This window comes from Oryx dammah, unplaced genomic scaffold (assembly GCF_014754425.2).
Source record: "Oryx dammah isolate SB20612 unplaced genomic scaffold, SCBI_Odam_1.1 HiC_scaffold_15, whole genome shotgun sequence".
Classification (NCBI taxonomy): domain Eukaryota; kingdom Metazoa; phylum Chordata; class Mammalia; order Artiodactyla; family Bovidae; genus Oryx; species Oryx dammah.
In genome coordinates, this window is record NW_024070199.1 from 40713455 (window position 1) to 40731730 (window position 18276).

General features: G+C 63.1%; 2 protein-coding genes across 27 annotated transcripts in view; one reads left to right on the plus strand and one right to left on the minus strand.

The window, feature by feature from the left end:
* The window catches only part of MARK2 (microtubule affinity regulating kinase 2), a 57899-nt gene extending 51332 nt beyond the window's left edge, over nucleotides 1–6567 (plus strand). For 11 of the 25 annotated variants that reach the window (XM_040256125.1, XM_040256108.1, XM_040256109.1 and 8 more), the window contains 4 exons: nucleotides 458–715; nucleotides 1775–1801; nucleotides 3709–3753; nucleotides 4380–6567. In XM_040256125.1, the coding sequence (XP_040112059.1) occupies nucleotides 458–715; nucleotides 1775–1801; nucleotides 3709–3753; nucleotides 4380–4743 (694 nt within the window). In that variant the 3' untranslated portion in view covers nucleotides 4744–6567. The remainder of the gene's footprint in view (nucleotides 1–457; nucleotides 716–1774; nucleotides 1802–3708; nucleotides 3754–4379) is intronic. The other 14 variants (XM_040256116.1, XM_040256130.1, XM_040256117.1 and 11 more) reach the window with 5 other exon arrangements.
* A 187-nt stretch (nucleotides 6568–6754) lies between these two features.
* RCOR2 (REST corepressor 2) lies at nucleotides 6755–11660 on the minus strand. 2 transcript variants are annotated; one of them, XM_040256136.1, is made up of 12 exons: nucleotides 11153–11657; nucleotides 10379–10435; nucleotides 10014–10094; nucleotides 9722–9774; nucleotides 9473–9634; nucleotides 9235–9359; nucleotides 9072–9141; nucleotides 8768–8983; nucleotides 8358–8435; nucleotides 8163–8220; nucleotides 7794–8023; nucleotides 6755–7678 (listed from the first exon to the last, which is right to left on the minus strand). In XM_040256136.1, the coding sequence occupies exons 1-12, from the start codon at nucleotides 11277–11279 to the stop codon at nucleotides 7364–7366; spliced, it is 1572 nt and encodes a 523-aa protein (XP_040112070.1). In that variant the 5' UTR covers nucleotides 11280–11657; the 3' UTR covers nucleotides 6755–7363. The 2 variants fall into 2 exon arrangements, with proteins under 2 accessions (XP_040112070.1, XP_040112071.1); XM_040256137.1 differs by lacking the exon at nucleotides 7794–8023 and having other exon boundaries at nucleotides 11153–11660.
* Between the last annotated feature and the right edge of the window lie 6616 nt (nucleotides 11661–18276).

Genomic DNA, 18276 nt, shown 5'->3' on the forward strand with positions numbered 1-18276 from the left:
AGCTTACGGCCCTCCTCTCCTCCTGTTCTCCCTCTCAGAACAGACATGCACGAAGCCGCCCCGAGGCTCCAGAAGGAAGCCTTTTTGTTCTGAGCCTTCCTGGGCTTCCCTAGGACCCAGGGACAGTCAGCATCTCAGGGACTCAGCCCTTGAGGGTTGGTCAGCATTGTCCCCTGGAGGTTCCAGTCTGCCCAGCTCCAGGGAGCTGCTCCTCTCCAGCCTGTACTGCCCCCCACACACGAATCCTTCCCTGCCTCCCTCCCTCCCCGAAACCATCTCCTCCCCCTCCCCCTTACTGGCGTCCTCAGTGGCCACATCCCTCCCTCCTGTGTCCTCTGTGGTGCCGCCTCCCTCTGCCCCAGCTTCCCTTCCCCTCTTCCCGCCCCAGGGCGCTCCAGCCGCTGGCGGGGCCGCCGCCTTGTGCCCTGATGCATCTCCCCCAACTCTTTTCCCGCAGCACAGCCCCCCAGCGTGTCCCTGTCGCCTCCCCCTCCGCCCACAACATCAGCAGCAGTGGTGGAGCCCCCGACCGAACTAACTTCCCCCGGGGTGTGTCCAGTCGAAGCACCTTCCACGCTGGACAGCTCCGGCAGGTGCGGGACCAGCAGAATTTGCCCTACGGTGTCACCCCAGCCTCTCCCTCTGGCAACAGCCAGGGCCGGCGGGGGGCCTCGGGGAGCATCTTCAGCAAATTCACCTCCAAGTTTGTACGCAGGTGAGTAGGGGGCCTAGGGCAGCAGAGAGGGTGAGGCCAGGCCCTGCACCTGCCTGGCGGAGGGGATGAGAACACCTGGGGTTAGAGCTGGGAGTAGGTCCCTAGGGGGTTAGAAGCAGCCTCAGGAAGCCTAAGAAAGTGAGTCTTGTTGGCACCTGAGGCGCTCAGACCTGTCCATCCCTCTCAGGCCTTCCCAGCTCCTCATACACACCCCTTGTTCTCTGGCCCAAGCAGATGGCCGATGCCGCCTCCTCTCTAGGAGAGTGTGAACTCAGATGCTAAAATAAAAGCCCCCCTCTTCTCTCCTGGGTTCCCATGGAAACTTATATTTGGTGACGCAGCTGCAAAGTCATGAGGCCTGAGCCAGGCTGGGCCGGCAAGGAGAGTTTCTCCTGGTCTCTTGTCTCCCCCCATTTGACCTCCTTGCTCCCCACCCAGTTGGTTTTGTCTGTCACAGCCATATTCGTCTGCTGGGCTGGACGGGGTGGGGTGGGGGTGGGGCGGTGTGCCAGGATGAAGGCCACGATTTAAGTAACTGCTGGGGGCCCAGGGTGGCTCCCACGCAGCCTGCTGCACTCTGACGCTTTCCAGTGTGGGAACCAGGGTGGAGATCCTCTTCATGAGGTTTCTCACTCCTGGCCCCTGATGACCCATAGAAGCAGCATTCATCCTTGAGGTGCATCCAGCAGCCGGCCTCGTGGGGTGCTCCCTGTCTCCATCTCCCTGCTTCCTCAGCCATCTTAGCGAAGCTCAGGGTACAGCAAGCAGGAGGCTTGGAGAGAGTGGGTTTGCCCGCCCTTCCTCCGTACTTTGCTCCACTCAGCTAGCGTAGCCAGGCTGGGCCCCTTTCCACCTCGGCATACAGCTGTGGGGCTGCAGGGTGGGGCATGAGCAGATGGGGGTGTCTGGGACTCTAGTCTCGCTGAGCGGCTCTTCAGAAAGTGGGGGTGACCCTTGAACCTGTAAAGCCCACTCCCCACCTGCTTATCCACATACCGTCTTGTTGGTTTTTTTTTTTATTTCTTTTTTTATTTTGTCTTTTTTTGTTTGTTTTTTTAGAAATCTGTCTTTCAGGTTTGCCAGAAGGTAGGCGTTGAGCCCGCTGTGTGTGTGTGTCTGTGTCCTGCCTCCATCACTAACGCCCCTCTTTGGCTCTTGCGCCCTCCTCCATCTGCTAACCATGTCCGTGTGGCACTCTCTGCCATCTTAAAGGGAAGACAACAGCCTCTGACAGGGTGGCCCAAGAGGCCACGTTTGCCCACTGAGGGCAAATGGCTCTGAAAATGATGGGCCTGTCCCCCAGCGAGGGGGACCTTCTCAGGGAATTCTCCCTTTAAGATTGTCTCCTTCCCCTGGCCCCCTACCCCGGGTTTTGGTCACAAACGTGATGGGCTCCTCTTCCGGCCGTTTCCCGTGTCTGTGCATGCGCTCTGAAGAAGCTCCACCCGGGTCAGAAATGTGTCTGGGATGGTGTCTCACTCTGGGTCTCCTGGGCCTCCTCTTCCCTGGTGCCCTGAACTGAAGGTCCTCTGGGATGGCAGGACTTGAGGGGCCCTGCAGGGACACCGGGGTGTCCAGGCTTCTGCCTGACGCCTCAGGCCCGAGAAGCCTTTGCCTCTCGAGCGGGGCACAGCACCCCCTTCTGGCAGCTCCGTGGAACAAGCCCAGCCCTCCCCCACCCCAGCAGGCCTCAGGCCTCCAGCCTTTGCTGGGCGGCTGGAGCTGAACATCCTCTCTGGGCTGTGTTCTCCAGTTTTGGCCTGTGGCTTCCCACAAGCCAGGAGCTGGGACGTCCTACCCCTGCGCCCTGGCAGCAGAGGGAGATCCCCCCCGCACTCAGGCACCTGCCTTCCTGGGCCAACTCCTGGCTCTGTCGCCCCCAGCCCTGCCTTCGTCTTGTCTGGAGGCCTGGGTGGGCCGCATACCAAGCTGAGGAGCAGGTTGGAGCCCTGGTTCCCCAAGGCCGGCAGCCCAGGCCCTGCCCTGGGGCGGGGACACCTGACAGGCACCCGGTGCCCGGCTGACAGACAGCCGAGACAGGGTCTCCAGGCTTTCCCCCTTCCGCCCGCCGCTCCCCACCCAGCTCTTCAGTGCATGGCTGGCTGTTGACTCATAAGGCCCCAGTGGGGGCCTCCACCCCCGGCGCAGGAGCCAGGTGGGGCCCGAGAGTGCAGCCAGGCTCCTTTCCCTGCTCGGCGCAGGCGCCTGCTCGCTGCGCTGGTTGCTGGTTGCGTTCGTGCGTCTCTGTGTCCTTTTACATGTGCCTCTGCTGCTCGCGCTCTCCTCCGTCCTTGCTCTCCTCCGCACCCCCAGTTCCCCGGCTCCAGGCACCCATCTTCCAGCCAGGAGCTGGAGAAGCCGCTCAGCGGGGCCAGACCTCTTCCCCACCCACCCTCCCAAGGTGTCTGCTCTGCCCTCCGTCTCCCTTCTGTATCAGCAGATGGCCTGGCAGGCAGGGGAGTTATAAAAGAAAGAGGGAGGCAGGCCTGTCTCCAGCAGGCCTCAGGGCCCTTCTCCCCGACATCCAGCCCCAGGCACTGAGCCCCAGGCACACTCCCAGCAGGTCTTAGCCCTTTGAGCCTCTGGAGATAGGCCTCTATTTATTCCCTCACCCCTTCCCTCTAAGAGGACCGCAGTTCTGAGACCCAGCCGTAGGGCCCTAGAGCAGGAACCTCCTCCCCAGAGCCCGGGCTGTGGGCTGTGTGCTCCATGAGCGCCCGCACGTCCACACCCTTCTCCCCGGCTCCTCCTTGCTGGCACAGATCTCCGTGTGGGGAGGGGCAGCCCCCCCCCCCACCGTGCTGGGCTCCCTGTTGGAGAGGGACGGTCAAGCTGCCAGCCTGAGGGGCCACGGGCCACCGAGCCTCACGGCCTGCCAGTGATGGGCAAGTGGCCTTCTGGGCTGGGGTCCTGCCCGCCCACCGGTGGCACCTCCCCGGACCCGCCCTCACAGAGGTCCCAGCACTAAACTCTCCCTCGCTCTGTTTTTTGAGGAACCTGAATGAACCTGAAAGCAAAGACCGAGTGGAGACGCTCAGGTGAGAGAGGGCTGGAGCCAGCGCCGGCCCTGCGCGGGCCACCGGGCTCGCCATGAGCCTCCTGCTCCTCTCTTCCTTCTGCCACACGGCTCTTCCTCCCGTGCTTCTGCCCTGGCTCCACCCTCGTGGGGCCTCCCTCTCCTCATAGCACCCCTCACCCCTACTGCAGCAGGTGTGGGCCCTTCTGAGATCCGGTAGATTCTGGAAGCAGGAGCCTCAGGTCGGGTGGTTGGGGCTACAGACTCCCACCCACGGACAAGCTCAGCTCTTGTGAAGCAGCCACTTCTCTCTGTCCGGTCTGTGAACTGCTCGGGGCTACTGTGCGGTGCTCCCTGTTCTTCCCTGAGCCTCCGCTCTTCGAAGGAAAGCATGGAGCTGTCACCTCGTCACCCCTGGCCAGGGGTTGGCTCCTCCCTGCTCTGCCCTGAGAGACGGGGGTGCAGGACTGCCCAGCCTCCTGGCCCGCTCTGTTCCCCGAGCCAGCTCTAACGCTCCCTCTTCCAGCACCGCTGCCTCCGGGGCACCCTCCCGCTGTCCTCTCTGGTCTCAGGGTCCATCTGCCAGGGGGGTGCTCCCGTGGGTGAGACACCGCAGCGCCCGCCTGACGCCCACCTCTGCCCTCTCAGCAGACCTCACGTGGTGGGCAGCGGCGGCAACGACAAAGAGAAGGAAGAGTTTCGGGAGGCCAAGCCCCGCTCACTGCGCTTCACATGGAGCATGAAGACCACGAGCTCCATGGAGCCCAACGAGATGATGCGGGAGATCCGCAAGGTGCTGGACGCCAACAGCTGCCAGAGCGAGCTGCACGAGAAGTACATGCTGCTGTGCATGCACGGCACGCCCGGCCACGAGAACTTCGTGCAGTGGGAGATGGAGGTGTGCAAACTGCCGCGGCTCTCTCTCAACGGGGTCCGGTTTAAGCGGATATCGGGCACCTCCATGGCCTTCAAAAACATTGCCTCCAAAATAGCCAACGAGCTTAAGCTTTAATAGGCTGCCAGGAGTGGGGGGCGCGGAGGCGGCCAGCTGGACTTCGCTGCTGGGGCCGGCGCTCCGCCCGCCCGGGCCAGACTGCAGAGATGGGTCGGTGTGTCTCCCCTGCTGGCACTTTCCCCCTCCCCGCCCTTCTCAGTTTTTTCTTCCATGTTTGTGGGGGATGGGAGATGGTTCTCTCCCCCTCCCCACGGCTACCCCTGCCCATAGAGCCCCCCTTCCCCCCTCTCTCCCACAGGAGGCAAAGGAAGGGGAGGGAGGGGTTGGGGGGGGCAGGGCTCCCCCTCGGTACTGCGGTTGCACAGAGTATTTCGCCTAAACCAAGAAATTTTTTATTACCAAAAAGAAAAAAGAAAAAAAAAAATTTCCCAGCGGCCACCTTTCCTCCCTGCCCCATTGGGACAGTCGAGACTGGATCTGTGGGGTTTCCCGGGAGGGTGGCTCAGGGCTGGAACACTCTCAGGCAAGAGTGGTGGAGTTCCCTGTCAGGCCCTCCGCCAGGCCCACTTTGGGCTTCTCCCCTCTCCTCTCCTCCTTCCCCTCCAAGCAAACCACCAGAGGTGGCCTTCCCCTGACCTCAGGCCCCTGGGCTGGAGGCCTGGGCGGCTGGGGGCTGGGGCTGGGGCGGGGGTGCCGCGCAGCCCAGAAGCGGGGAGGGGGGGGTGGCTGGCGGCGGCCTGGGGCTGGCAGGCTAGGCGCGGGGCTCGGCCTCCCTCCACACTGTATCCCCTGCCCCTCCTTCCCCAGAGGCTGGGCATTTCCTTCCACAAGCTGCTGTGGGGACATTTGTTCCCCTCCTCAAAAAGTCTGTGCCATCTTCTCCCACCCCCTCCTGGGTAGAAGGCGGGGCTGACCCCAGGGCTGGGAGGGAAGGGGACCGCAGGGCAGATGGGCTCCCGGCCCCCAGGGGCCGCCCGGGCTGCTAGTCTCCGGAATAGGGACGATGGCATCCTCCTTTCTGGGAGGGCCTTTGTCTGAAAGCACAGCCCCCTCACCGGTCCTCTCCCCGCTGCCCCTCTTCATTGGCATTAATCTGGGCACCAGCTAGTTCCATAGCAGTGACTTCCCTCACCACTCATCTCTCGGCCTTGCCTTCTCTTCCTCACACTGTCGCCCCTCCTCTCAGGAGACACTGCCCCGGGCCTCCAGGGCCGCCTGGCCGAGGCTTCGGAGGGCAGCGGGGCCGGGAGCCTCTGCCCTCCACGGGGTTGGGGGACAGGTAGGCCACGGGCCTCCCAGCTCACCGACCTCCACAGCCAGGGTGGGAGTGGCTGGTTATGGGCGCTTGGCTGGTGGCAGCCGCTGCTTCCCTTAATTTATTTCTCTGCTGTTTCTGTTCTTGAGAAATTGGGAGAGGGGGTCCTAAACAGAGGCTGCCTCTACCCTCACCTGAGTTGTACATTTTTTGTGATGGGTTTTATTTTTTATTTTATTATTTTATTTTTTTTTTTGATTTATGACGACTCCACCCCTACTCATCACCCCACTCCCAGGCCTGGCTCCATGGCAAGTCAAGCCCTTGGGTCCCAGGAAGGGGCCTCGCCAACCTCAGCCCTCCCTCCCCAAGCCCTGACCATGGGCTTCGGCTCCTACCAAGGGCTCCCCCTCCCTCCTTCCCTCCCCCTTCCTGCCCTATGGAACAGCCCGGGTGCTCCCAGGGGCCCGGAGGGCAAGGCTTGGCTCCCAAAGGGGGTGGTGGCTGGGGGTGGGGGTGGGGGGGCGGCTCCCAGGCAAGGTGGCCCCTCCCCACCCAGCCCCCCTTCCTGCACTTAGTTTCTCCTCTGGATCAAACACGTAATAAAGAGAATGTTTGGAATCTGAGCTGCCTCCTCCTGTTTCTCATCCCAACTGGGCAGGGACCCAGTCCCCATGGGCAAGATATGGCCCAGCCCACCTGCCTTGCTGGGGAGAACTGATTGCTGTTTGGGCCCTGGAGAAGGGACAGTGCTGGGTGGATCCATGGCCCTGACAAAGACACTAAGCCTGGGACCCTTAAACCAAAAGAAGATTCAGTGAGCTTGAAGGTTTTATTTTTAAAAAACATTGAAAAATAAACCCATGTCTGCATATGTTCCCAACCCTCACTCTATCTAGGCTGGTGGGCAGGGGGGCACCCTCAGAGCTCCTCAGCATCCCCACTTGGCCCCTGAAGACAGAAGAGCTAGCTCTCTGGCCCCAAGGGACCTCTCTGCCCACCTCTCCCCTCCAGTGCCCTCCCCACCTCACCCAGACTTATTGCTACAAGAAGGGAAAGAGGAAGAACAGCCGACACATGAACTGTCCTCGCCCCCAGCCCCCACACTATGGTCTCTACCCGCTACACGAAGGGCAGGACCAAAGGCCAAGCCCTGGCCGCTAGGAGACAGCCATTCCAGCCCCAGCCAGGGAAACAAAGTACCCTGAGGCCAGCTCACAAGGCCCCAGACCCTGGCCGGGCTTGGCCACCAGAAACAACGTGCAGAACCCACGGGGCCAGCTGTGCCAGGCGCGGCAGCCCTGGGTCCTGAAAGACCTGGCGCGACCTCTAGTCCCTTCTGTCCTTGGTGAAGCCGGAGGTCCCCCAGGGACACCTAGCCGAGGGCTTCTGGAGCCTCTGGTTGGCGGAGAGCCTCAGGGCTCAGAGCGAGGGTGCCGGAGGCTCCAGTGGGGCTCCAATCAGGGTGGGTGGGGGCTGAGGGCCAGGGCGGGCACTGTGGCGGGAGGCAGCCAGGGCAGGGCGGATGAGAGGTGGTGGTGGCTGGTTGGGGGCCAGCCGGGGCTGAAGGAAACGGCCCTGCTGGAGTGGGGGTGGCTGGCGTAGCAGGGTGGGGGCCGTGGGCAAGGGTGGCCTCAGCAGTGGGGGTGGCTGGGACAGCGAGGTGGGAGGTGGAGGAGGGGGCGGCGCAGGGGGCCCCGATCGGGGTCCCGACGTGGAGACGGACGTGATCTGGACCTGAGAGGAGACAGAAGGGCGAGAAACGGGGTTCGAGCACGCCCGCAGCCCATCTTTAAGGACGGAGGTGGTTCCTCTCCTCTCTCCTCGAAGCGCTTCTCTCTCCCCTTCTCACCTCATCATCTTCCTCCAGGGCTGGGGCTGGCAAGGGAGCCCCTCTCCTGGCCTCCTCCACAGGGACCGGGGCTCCAGGGGCCCCATCCTGCTCGGCTTCCCACTCCTGCAGCACCTCCTCCAGATTGAAGCGGCGCCGGTAGCTCACAAAGAAGGTCTTCACCTGGGTCAGAGTCTTGTTCCCAATCACCTCTGCAATAGCCCCAAAGTCTTTGCCATACCTACGGATGGCTGCAAGGGTCAAAAGGGCAGCAGAGTGTGAATACCGCCTTAGATCTAGTTACTTCCCTGATCCTTCCCCTCTGCCCCAGCTCCCTGGGGGGAAGGAGACACTCCTGGGGCCCTCTGTTCTCCCCAGAGCCTCACCCACCTTGTACGGCCAAGAGCTGCTCATCCGTGGTCCAGCGAGAGTTGAACTTGGTATTGGCCTGCAGAGCAAGGGATGGATCCTTGAGACTCAAAAATAGGAGAACAGAGGACCTGCTCTCCAAACAAAACTCCCCGTTCTTGCTCTGCCACCAGACAGAGTCCCTCCTGCCCCCCAAACTTGAAAGAGCAGCCTCACCTCAGGGGGGCGGAGTGGATCAATGCCGCCCTCCAGGGCTTGGCGGAGGCTGCTATTGGTCTGCTTCATGCTTTGCACCTGGGAAGGTAAGTCAAGAGAGGGCCATCAAACTCCACACCAGGAGGCCATCAATAGCAACCCTCACCCAGCCATCTACCTCATCTCACCGCTCACAACCATTCAGTAGGGGAGACACTGGGGTTTGCCCCTTTTCAAAGACCAGCTTTATTTATTTATTTATTTATTAGTGACCAAAAAAGAACATCAAGTTACCCAGAAACCCAGAGGATGGAGAAGATGCAGGCTTGGCAACCACACAACCTCCCTTACAGCTCAGCTGCCCCCAGTTAAGAGTCCCCAGCTGCCAACTGTCCCCTCTCACAGCTCCTCCTTCCCCTGGGCCCCCCTACCTGGCGCTTGAGGGAGATGAGCTGGGAGTCAAGGCCTCGAAGCGTGAGGTTGGCAAGGTCCGGGCTCCCTGACACTGCGGTGAGGCCCTCGGGGCTCAGGTACATGCCTTTGGGCGGGCGCCTCCGAGTTCTCAGCGGATGGTGGCGGTACTGGGAGCCCTGGGCCTCCTTCTTTCCTGGGCCCGGCCGGGCATTCAGGGGCCGAGAGGGCAGAGGCTGCCAGGGAAGAAAGAGGAGGTGGGCGGTGCAGAGCCCAAGGAGAGGGCGGGCCAGCGGGCGGGCCAGCAGAGCTCTGCACCCTCACCTCTCTCTTGGGGTCTCCCGCGTCCGGCTCCCCCTCACTCACGGCTCCTCGTCCCTCTTCAAGCTCATCGCTGCTTACACGGGGGCCAAGGAGCGGGTGAGGCAGGGGCTAGGGCCTGCAGGAGCACCATCTACCCCCACCCATAGCTTCCCCAGACCCCGACCTGTCCTCCTTGTCCTTTCGGCCCCCAAGCCGCCGAGCCTGTCTGTCCATTACACTGGTCCGGCTGCGGGTCTTCTTCCAAGAGTAGTAATACTTCACCAGGCTAGGAATCAGCTTGTCAGGCAGCTGGGGGCAGGGGGGCAACGCCAGAGGCTGGAGCCCACCTAAGACTCCAGGCCCCGGGAAGGCTTATCAGAAAGAAGGGCCCAAGGAGCGCCGACAGGGGTGGAGGGCTTTACCATCTGCTGGATCCGCTGGAAGCACTTGCCGTGGAAGCCAAAAGCCTGTTCAAACAGCACCTTGTCCTCCACCGTCCACTCATCCGGGAATGGGGTGAAGTTGGCCAGGTCAGCCAGCGACTTCTCTACGTCGTGTTTATGCCACAGGAGCATGCCCAGTGCCTGGCCCAGGAGAGAGGAGGACTCAGGCTCAGCTGCCCCCAGCACCGTGCTGTCTCCTCCCCAAATCCCTGCGGGGCCGAGGCTCACCTGCTCAATGTTGTAACCGTGCTTCTCCTTGGCCATCGCAATGTACTTGTCAACTGCAGAGGCGGGAGGAGCCAGCTCTTGGAGGAGGGGTTACAACTCCTAACCCAGGCCTGTCCAGACAGGGGTATGCCCCCAGGGACTAGGCCCCTGACCCTGAGCCCCAGGGCAGGGGTTGAACCCACATGTCTCAGCCTCTAGCCCACTTCTGGGAGGAGCCGGCCAGCAGCTGATAGGAGAACCAAGCCCCCAGCTCCCAAGGGTATGCATGAACCCAGGATCCCACCCCACTCACGCTTGGCATCTGACACACAGTGGTTGGGGGACCACACCAACATCCCCTTCAGCTCCTTGTTACTGTAGCGTGCGGGGCTCTCTGAAAGGCAGAGGACAGAGGACACCATCACCCGGGTGGCCCTGGCCTGGACCCAAGGCCAGAGGGCGGCGGAGTGAGGCCTGTGAGGTGAGGCCCAGAGGGGAAGGAGGGGCAGAGAACCAGACAGGAAGGCAGAGCAGGAAAACTAACCATGCCACAGGGCTGGCCACCCACCCCCGCCTGTCCCACCAGTGGGCGCCAGTTAAGGGCTCCCTCAGGTGGGGCCCAGGGCCAAGCCACGGGCCCTCAAGTCCCCTCCCTTCACAGCCTGTCCTGCCACTCACCAGGCTTGCACTCCGGAATTACGGCCTGGTAATTGGTTCCAACGCGGATCATGCTGTCTGTGGAGCCAGGGGGAGGCAGTCAGGACTCCGGGGAGGGAGGATGGGAGGATGGGAGGATGTGGCGGGGGAGGTGGCTGGCCTGGAGTTCTTCCTGACCACCCAGGGCCCCCATCTTCCAGGAGGCTCACTTTTCCCTGATCATCTCCTCAGTTACCCTCAGTCACAGAAGCAACTGGAAAAGGGAGAGACCTTGCCTAGCTATAGCCCTGGGGGGGTGGGGGGGAGGACAGGGGCCAGTTTTAAAGCCCAGGCCCAGCAGAGCCCTTTGTTCTGACTTAGTGGGGGGGGGGGGGTCGAGGGGGGTTGGAGGGCTGCCCCTAGACCTGGACCACAGCCCTGCAGGGAATCCAAGGCTCCTCCCCACCACATGAGCCTCACGGCTTGGTGTGGAGGTGTCTTTCCAGCTCCTGCCCCGACCAGACCTCACTCCTCTGCAAGGTGGTAAGGTATGAGGAGCTGAAGCTGTGAAAGGGAGGGACGCCTGAGTACCTCGGGGGCTGAGGGCAGGGAGGGGGCAGGCAGGACCGCCTTCCCGGCATCTAGGGGCCCAGCCTCCAGATTCCCAGTACCGGCTTGGGGAGAGCAAAGCAGAGGCTCCGATTCAAGGAGGGCAGGAGCCATGCCTAACAGTATCCCTGGGGTCGGCAACTCTCCCCCGCGCGCCTCCCCCCGCCCCGGGCCGGTGCGCCTTTAACCCCAGGCTGCCGGGCTCACCGTGCGAGTGCTCCTCCTCGCTGCTGTCATCCTCCGAGTGCGGCTGTCCGCCGTTGGGCGCCGTCTTGGCCCGGCTGCGGGATAGGATCCCGGAGCCCGCGCTTGGCTTCTCCATCACCGAGGGCATTACCCCTGCCCAGCCGCCCCGGGGGGCGCGGGAGCCTTCGCCGAGCCGCGGTGGTTGCCGCGCTCGCCCGGAGTGCCGTGCCCGGCCCGGCCTGGAGGGGTCGCCACTGAGGCTACGAGAGCCAGGAGGTCAAGCGTGGCTAGGGTCCGGCGGGGCAGAAGCCCAGCGGGCAGCCCGGCGCTCTCCGCGACCCCCAGAGGTGAGGGCTTCAGAAAAGTTTGTGTAGAAGTGGGGTACGCGGGGGAAGAGCCGCAAGGTCCGGTGCGGCTGCGGCGCGCTCGCTCTGTACGCCCCCACGGAATTGGGGGCTCCCCGGAGAAGTCGGGGCAACCTGCCCTCGGGGTGCCGTGGAGCCCCAATTGCCCGCCTGCCCACGCAGTTCAGCAAGCGGGCGCTGCGGCGCAACTGCCGCCCGCCCCCGCCCCTCCCCGCGAGCTCCGCGTCTCTCGGCTGCACCAGGATGCCCCAGTCCCCGGGCGGGGACCCCTGTCCGGACCAGACCCCCGCCTGCGACGGCAGCCGGCGGCGGCGGGACGGCACGCACGGCGCGCGGCGCTGGGGCAGAGTTGCCGGGAGGCGGGGGAGCGCAGCCGCGGGCGCCGCCTCGCACCCTAGCCGGCGCGCTCGCTCGCTCGCTCGCTCGCTCGCTCTCCCCGGCGCGCTCGGGCTGCTCGCTCGCCCGCCCGCTCTCCGCCGCCGCTCGCTCCTCGCGCACACAATGAAGCTGCTGGCAGGGAAGTAGTGCCGGCTGCGGCCTCAGCACCCCTCCCCCAGCCGATGCCTCCGCCAGCTGAACATCTGGCCCTGGGGTGGGAGGCAGGGCCCGGGGGGCGGGGCCTGGGGGCCGGGGCTAGACCTCCGGGGGGTGGGGTCAGGACCCGGGTGGCGCGCGGCTTCCCTCTGCCTGCCCCCGGGACTCGCAGACTTGCCCCCCAGGGGGAGACCCTCTGCCCCCCCACCCCACCCCCAGGAGTAGCCAGGGGTCAGCCCCACCCACGCGCACACCAGCCCCACACAGCAGCGGGCTCGGGTTACCGCCGCCTGCCCCGGGGGCCCTGAGGCCGCCTGCCCGCCCGCCCGCCCGGGTGGAGCCCAGCTTTTCCTTCCATTTCCCTTCCTGCCAAGGAACTCCCCGCCCCCCCTTTCCGCAGAGGGGACCCCCCCACGCACACACACATCATGCGCCCTTGGGGGCCAGAGCGGATGGGAGGCCGGACAGGCGAGGATTGAATTCCTCCAAGAGCTACTGGGCCAAGGAGCCTGGCTTCTGGTGTGCATCTGTGGGTCCCCAGGGGTCACCTCAATTCCCTTTAACGGCTGCAGTGCGCACCCCAAAACAGTGGCCCATGGGGTTGTGGGATGGGGCGTGGGAAGTGCAGGGGAAGACCTGGACTGCAGAGTCGGGGGGAAGCTGGGGGTCTGTCCTCCCCGCCCGCCCCCCACGCCCGCCCCGAGTTCACTGTCACCCCAGCTGGGAGGAGAGCCCCCTCCCCCAGGACGAGCACGGGCAGAGTGACAGACCGGGAAGCGGGTAGCGCGGCACAGACGGAGAGGGGGGAGGGGGTGGGCAGAGACTTTCAAAGCCAGACCCAGCCACCCTGCCAGGCACACAAAGAGCCAGCACACACACCGGCGGCGGCGGCTCGGAGCCTGCGAGCCGCGCCGGTGCCCGTACCCGCCGCCCCAGGCACGTGCTGCGGCGCACACAGGCCGAGGCCTCCTCCCGCCCGCGGCCCCTCCCACCCGAACCCCGGACTCCCAGACGCACCTCCGCCCGGGCACACCCCGCTGTGCCCAGGCTGAGCCGAGCCGGCGCTCGCACCCTCCTCTCCCTTCCCTTCCCTTCCTCGGCCACTCTGTAATCAGATTCCTAAATTTAGAAGCAACCCCGGGCCCAGCCAGGGGTCCCCGCCCCCACACGCTGCCTGCGGCCAGCCGGCCGGGGTCCTGCGGTCGGGCCACGACCCGGCCGGGGCCTCCAGGTCCCGGGGGCTTCTGAGGGCGGCTGGGCAGAGGCAGGCCCGACCCCACCCGGCTGCGGTGCTGTCGGGCCACAACTGGGGCCACCCAGCCGGCGGCCACGTTGCCCGCCACACCTCCGGCCAGAGCGCTGGGGCCTTTTTCCTCCTCTTAAATCATGGGTTGGGCACCAAGCCCCAGGGTGGGGAGGTCTGGATGGAGGAGAACGAATAGGCCAAGGGCAGGTCTGAGCTGTGAGGTAGGCTACAAATGAAAAGAGCCTCCTCAGCCTAAGCCCTCCTGAGTGGCAGGGTGCCACCCCACCCCCAGCACCTCCAATCTTTAGGGAGCCTCTCCTCTCTGTCCCCTCCCGCCTGGCAGGCAGCCAGGGCTGCTTACAGCTCTCTCCTATGATGGAGTCTTCCATTTTGCCCACAGCAGCCCCCCATTAGGCAGGGCCTCGGCTGAGTCCCCTAATTCCCCCTTGCCTCTTTCCCATACTCGTACTCAGGGTTCAGGGCCCAGCATCTCACCTCACCGCCAGACCTCAGCATCATGCTCATTCTGGCCTCCCTCCTCCCAGGCTGCCCCAGGTACCCCCAGCCACCAGCATCCTGCCATCCTTTGCACCCTGCCCCCCATAAGGAGGTAGCTGTGTTCTCACTTCTCCCTGGAGCCTGGAGCTCAGGGCCAGAGAAGATTCTACTCTGGAGGTGGGGGCAGGGAGAGAAGGCTTATGCCTTGGAGTTGCAGAGGAGGGGGGGAGTCTGCGGACCCTGGTGTGATGAGGCTTCTGCCTAGGAGGTGGGACACCACATGGGAAGGGTATCCTAGGAATTTGGGGATGATGGTGGGGGCCACGATGTCCAGAGAGGAGGTACATTCCTAGTGAGCAAACCTCCCCAAGGGGCATCCTTTGCAGGGTTAGGAGGGGGAGGGGCAAGGCCCCACCCTCCCACCTGCTGCAGCCGCCCCCCCCTCCCCAGCTGGCCCCCTCTTTTGTGCAAAGCCACACAAAGGACAAGGGGCCCCGGCCGGCCTGGCCATCTGCTCCCAGCAGCCAGAAGGCTCTTAAAGAGACAGCACCCCCTCCCTGCCCCGGGGCTGTAGGGTGCGATAGAGCGGGTGCTCCAATGGAGCCTGGTCTCAGCGGTACCCCACATGCCGCCCACTTTCCCTGGCTCCCCAGCCCCAGGTGAAGAATCCTCCTCTCCCAGAGCTACGAGGTGCCACGTGGCCTAGAATGCAGGGGTGTGGGAAGGGGAGCAAGGAGGCAGCCAGGGACCAGCCCCTCCTCTCCTGCCTTAGACGGAGGGGCTGGGGGAGCTCAGCACTGGGGTCCCTCGGCTCCCTGAGGCCACCTCGGAGCTTTATGAGGGCCACCGGTCTCCTGGAGTGCCCTCCCCACCGGAAAGCTCCCCTAGCCCTTCCTTAGGGAGGATGCTGGGGCTTGCTTTGTGAGGCCTGCAGGCCGCTGGGCAGGAGCCCAGTGATCTGATCCGGGCACATTTGTTTCCTGCGTTTTCCAGTTGAGGAAACTGAGGCTTGGCACAGCCCCCACAGGGGTCTCCACGAAATTAAAGCCACAGGCTGTGTCTGAAGGCGGCCTCCCGCCGCCCACCCAGGCCAGATAAGGCTCCTCACCCTGAGATCTCCAGGAAGCCAGAGCCTTTGCCACACTGCTAGGGATACAAGTTTACAATATTTGTGTGATTGTTTATTTCTCCACTGTTTCCCTGCTGAGCCACCGCAGGGATTAGGTCCCCTGTGTTCACTGCTGTGTTCTCAGCGCCTGGTATATAGTAGGCACTCAATATTTGCTGAATAAATGCCAGAAGCCCCCAAATCCTTCCTCTTCACTGTTCCTCTGTCCTCCGCTTGTTAGGCATCTCACCCTCTCCCTCCTCCTCGAGGTGAGGCAGAGGGGACAAAGGTCGAAGTGGGATGCTGGGAGAGAAAAGGAGGGTGACCTTGAACAAGCCATCAGCCTCCCCTCTCCCTCCTCCCAAAGGCGGGGGCGGCTCCAGCCAATCCCGAACCCCTAGCCCTGCCAGACAGACTGGGACTGTCCTGAGCTCTGGCCAGGCCAGCCTGGCCGCTGCGGCGTGGTGCCTGGGACCCTGGCCAGGCCCTCGGTGGCCACAGCCAAGGGGCTCAGCTTGGGGAGGGTGGCAGGCAGGCGGGCCCTTGGGTGGGGGAGGGAGGGTGGCAAGATCTCAGGAAAAACCTGGCTGAGCAGCCGGGGGAGTTGGACAGGAGGCCAGGGGAGATGAAGCTGGGGAAATGGAGAAGGTGGGCTATGGTGCTGAAGGAGCATGGGGGAGTGAGGGTGCTCCCTCCAGGGACCCCATCCCCTCAACCTGCCCAGACAGGACCTTGGTTCCTCCGTCCCTCCCAGGGGGGCCCCCGCCCCCCTGGGCCCACTGGCAGGCTGTGTGCCCCAGGCACTGCCCTCCTCCTCTCTCGGTCCTGGTAGTAACCCCCTGAACAGGCCCATACTCCCACCCGGGGTTGTCAAGAGACTGGGAGGTGACAGAGGTGACGCGATCCGGTGCTTGGCACCGCCTCGGCACTGTGGCCACGTGAAGAGGGCAGAGAAAGGAGGCCGGGCCCGCACATCTGTGAGCGGTGCTCACCGAAGCAGGAGCAGGCAGGAGGTCAGTAAGGAGAGACCCCAGGCTTCCTGACACCCGCGCCGAGGAAATCTGACTCCCCCCGAGCAGAGCAGGAATGGGGGTGGAAGATCAGAGAGACCTTAGCAGAGAGACAAGAGCAGGCGGTGGGACCCACGAAGGGGCAGCTTCCAGACCTGGGAGCCACCTCTGTTCCTCTGGAAGCCAGGAAAGGAGCCTCCTCCCCTCGCCCTCACCTGGGCCACAGCTGGCGCCCTCTGGCGGTGACAGCGTGGACCAAGGGGGCCCACCTCAGCCAGGCCACAAATGTCTTCCCAGGGAGTCTGAACACCAGCCCCCTGAGAAGCCCACTCTCTGGGGTACAAGGGCATGGGGTTAAGATCCTCCAGGACCGACTGAGTTTTCTATCCAATCCCCAGGACCTCCCCATGGCCCATAGCCCCCTAGAACCACCCAGAACAAAGTGGGGTAGAGGTGAAACCCCTGGAGAAATGGCCGAGGAGAGGGGAATCAGAGGGAAAGTGCAGGAGCTCCCTGCCAGCCAGGAAGCTCAGACCCAGGGTGAGTCCTGGCTCTGCTTCTTGCTTGCTGTATGGCCCGGGGTGAGTTACGTGGCCTCTCTGAGCCTCAGGTCCTCCATCTCTCGGAGGGAACAGTAACTCTGACCTCATCTGATTGTTGGGAAGATCCAACAAGCATCATCTCAGATGGCAAGTCATTCAAGTCTCCATCAATGCTGGTTTCCTTCTGAAACAAGGGTCCCCTCTTGAACAGCCCCCAGCAGAGCTAGAGAAGCCCCTCACTGCTCTGTGAGGCAGCCCGTGCCCTGCGGACCAGCTGAAGGCCATTGCTGTGTGGCATTCCTAGGCCTCTGAACTAAAAGCTCTTCCTCTGTGACATTTGACCCTTGACAGCCTCCCTCTGACTGCTCTTCTGTTCCAGATTCCTGCCTTCAATGTGATCTCTCCATGGAAATAGAGCTGGAGAAAGATCCTCAGATACTGCTTTGGTCAGGCCCCACTATTGCTCAATAACTTTCCATGGTTCCCTATTGCCTTCTGGGCAAAGTGGAAACTTCTCTCCCAACCCAGTACTCAAGGCCTTTCCAGCCTGTATCTGATCCAGCTGAACATGTCTGCTCACTACTTGCTGAGCCCTACCCAGAATACCCCATCGCCCCTGCAGACCCTGGCCTACTCACTTGCACAGCCCCTGCCTGGCTGGTCCCTCAGAACTGCTGGCTCCTGGTGGCCGGCTCTGCTCTGACATGGCCCATCCAGGGCTCCTGGCTTAGCTGTGAGCGCCCCTCCTGCCCCTGCTCAACCTCCCCTCTTCATGCTCCCCTTCCACCACCCCAGCCACTGCATGGCTGTTAGCCCATGACCTGGCCTCCAGCTTCCAGAGGGCATTGAGGCCTCTGGGAGAAACCCACCTTCAAGGCCTGCCCTTGTACCCCAAGATTCTACTCCTTCCCTCTGACCTCCAGTTGCTGGTGTGCCTTCCCCTTCAAAGCCAGCCTGCCTCCCAGGCTCTGCATCTCCCAGACACACACACACACACACACACACATACACACACACAGAGACACTCCTGAGAGTACTCGGGGCCTAGTGCCTTGGTTTGGTCTGGCCCTCACGGTTTCAGCTCCACCCCACTTTGTTCTGGGAGGTTCTGGGGATTGGATAGGGTTAAGGCCCTTCATCCCAAGACACTCCCATCCCCTGGGTACAGCAACAAACTAACACACAATCACCCCTTCAACCCAAGTTCTCCTTTAGCTACCTTCAACTGGGCTTTCCTGGTGGCTCAGCTGGCAAAGAATCCTCCTGCAATGTGTGAGACCTGGGTTCAATCCCTGGGTTGGGAAGATCCCCTGGAGAAGGGAAAGGCTACCCACTCCAGTATTGTGGCCTAGAGAATTCCTTGGACTGCATGGTCCATGGGGTCACAAAGAGTTGGACACGACTGAGTGACTCACTTTCAGCTAAAGCTACTGCTGCCTTTTTGCTCTTTTAAAAGCTGGGTTTCCTAAAAAAGGCTGTTCACACCCTCCATCCTTGTCCTCACCTCCCACTCAATCCACAGCCTGCTGCAGGGTTCTGTACCCCTCGACCACTCCACGGAGACTGCTCCTGCCAAGGTCACTAGTGGCTGTCACCGCTAAATTCAAAGGACCTTTGATGGGCCTGGACTCAGTCCACCTCTGGGCCAGACAGACAGAGAGGACACGAGCTCCCAACTGACTCCCATCCTCTCTGCCGCCAAACCCTTGCTGGTGAGCATTCGGTCCCAGGCCACACCCTTAAGCCCCTGGGCTGTGGACACTGCAGCCTCCATCTCTAGCCCTGGCCTCTGCCCCTGGCTCTGGACCCTGTACCCTACCAGCTTCCTTCTGGACTTCTGGG

Bases quoted from the DNA above. Each gene is read 5' to 3' on its own strand.
- RCOR2 (XM_040256136.1), bottom strand. From the start codon at position 11,279: ATGCCCTCGGTGATGGAGAAGCCAAGCGCGGGCTCCGGGATCCTATCC. The intron at 10,095-10,378 runs GTGAGTGGCAGG...TCTGCCTTTCAG, and splicing joins AATTCCGGAGTGCAAGCCTG to AGAGCCCCGCACGCTACAGT. The intron at 7,679-7,793 runs GTGAGAAGGGGA...GTCTCCTCTCAG, and splicing joins CCCTGGAGGAAGATGATGAG to GTCCAGATCACGTCCGTCTC.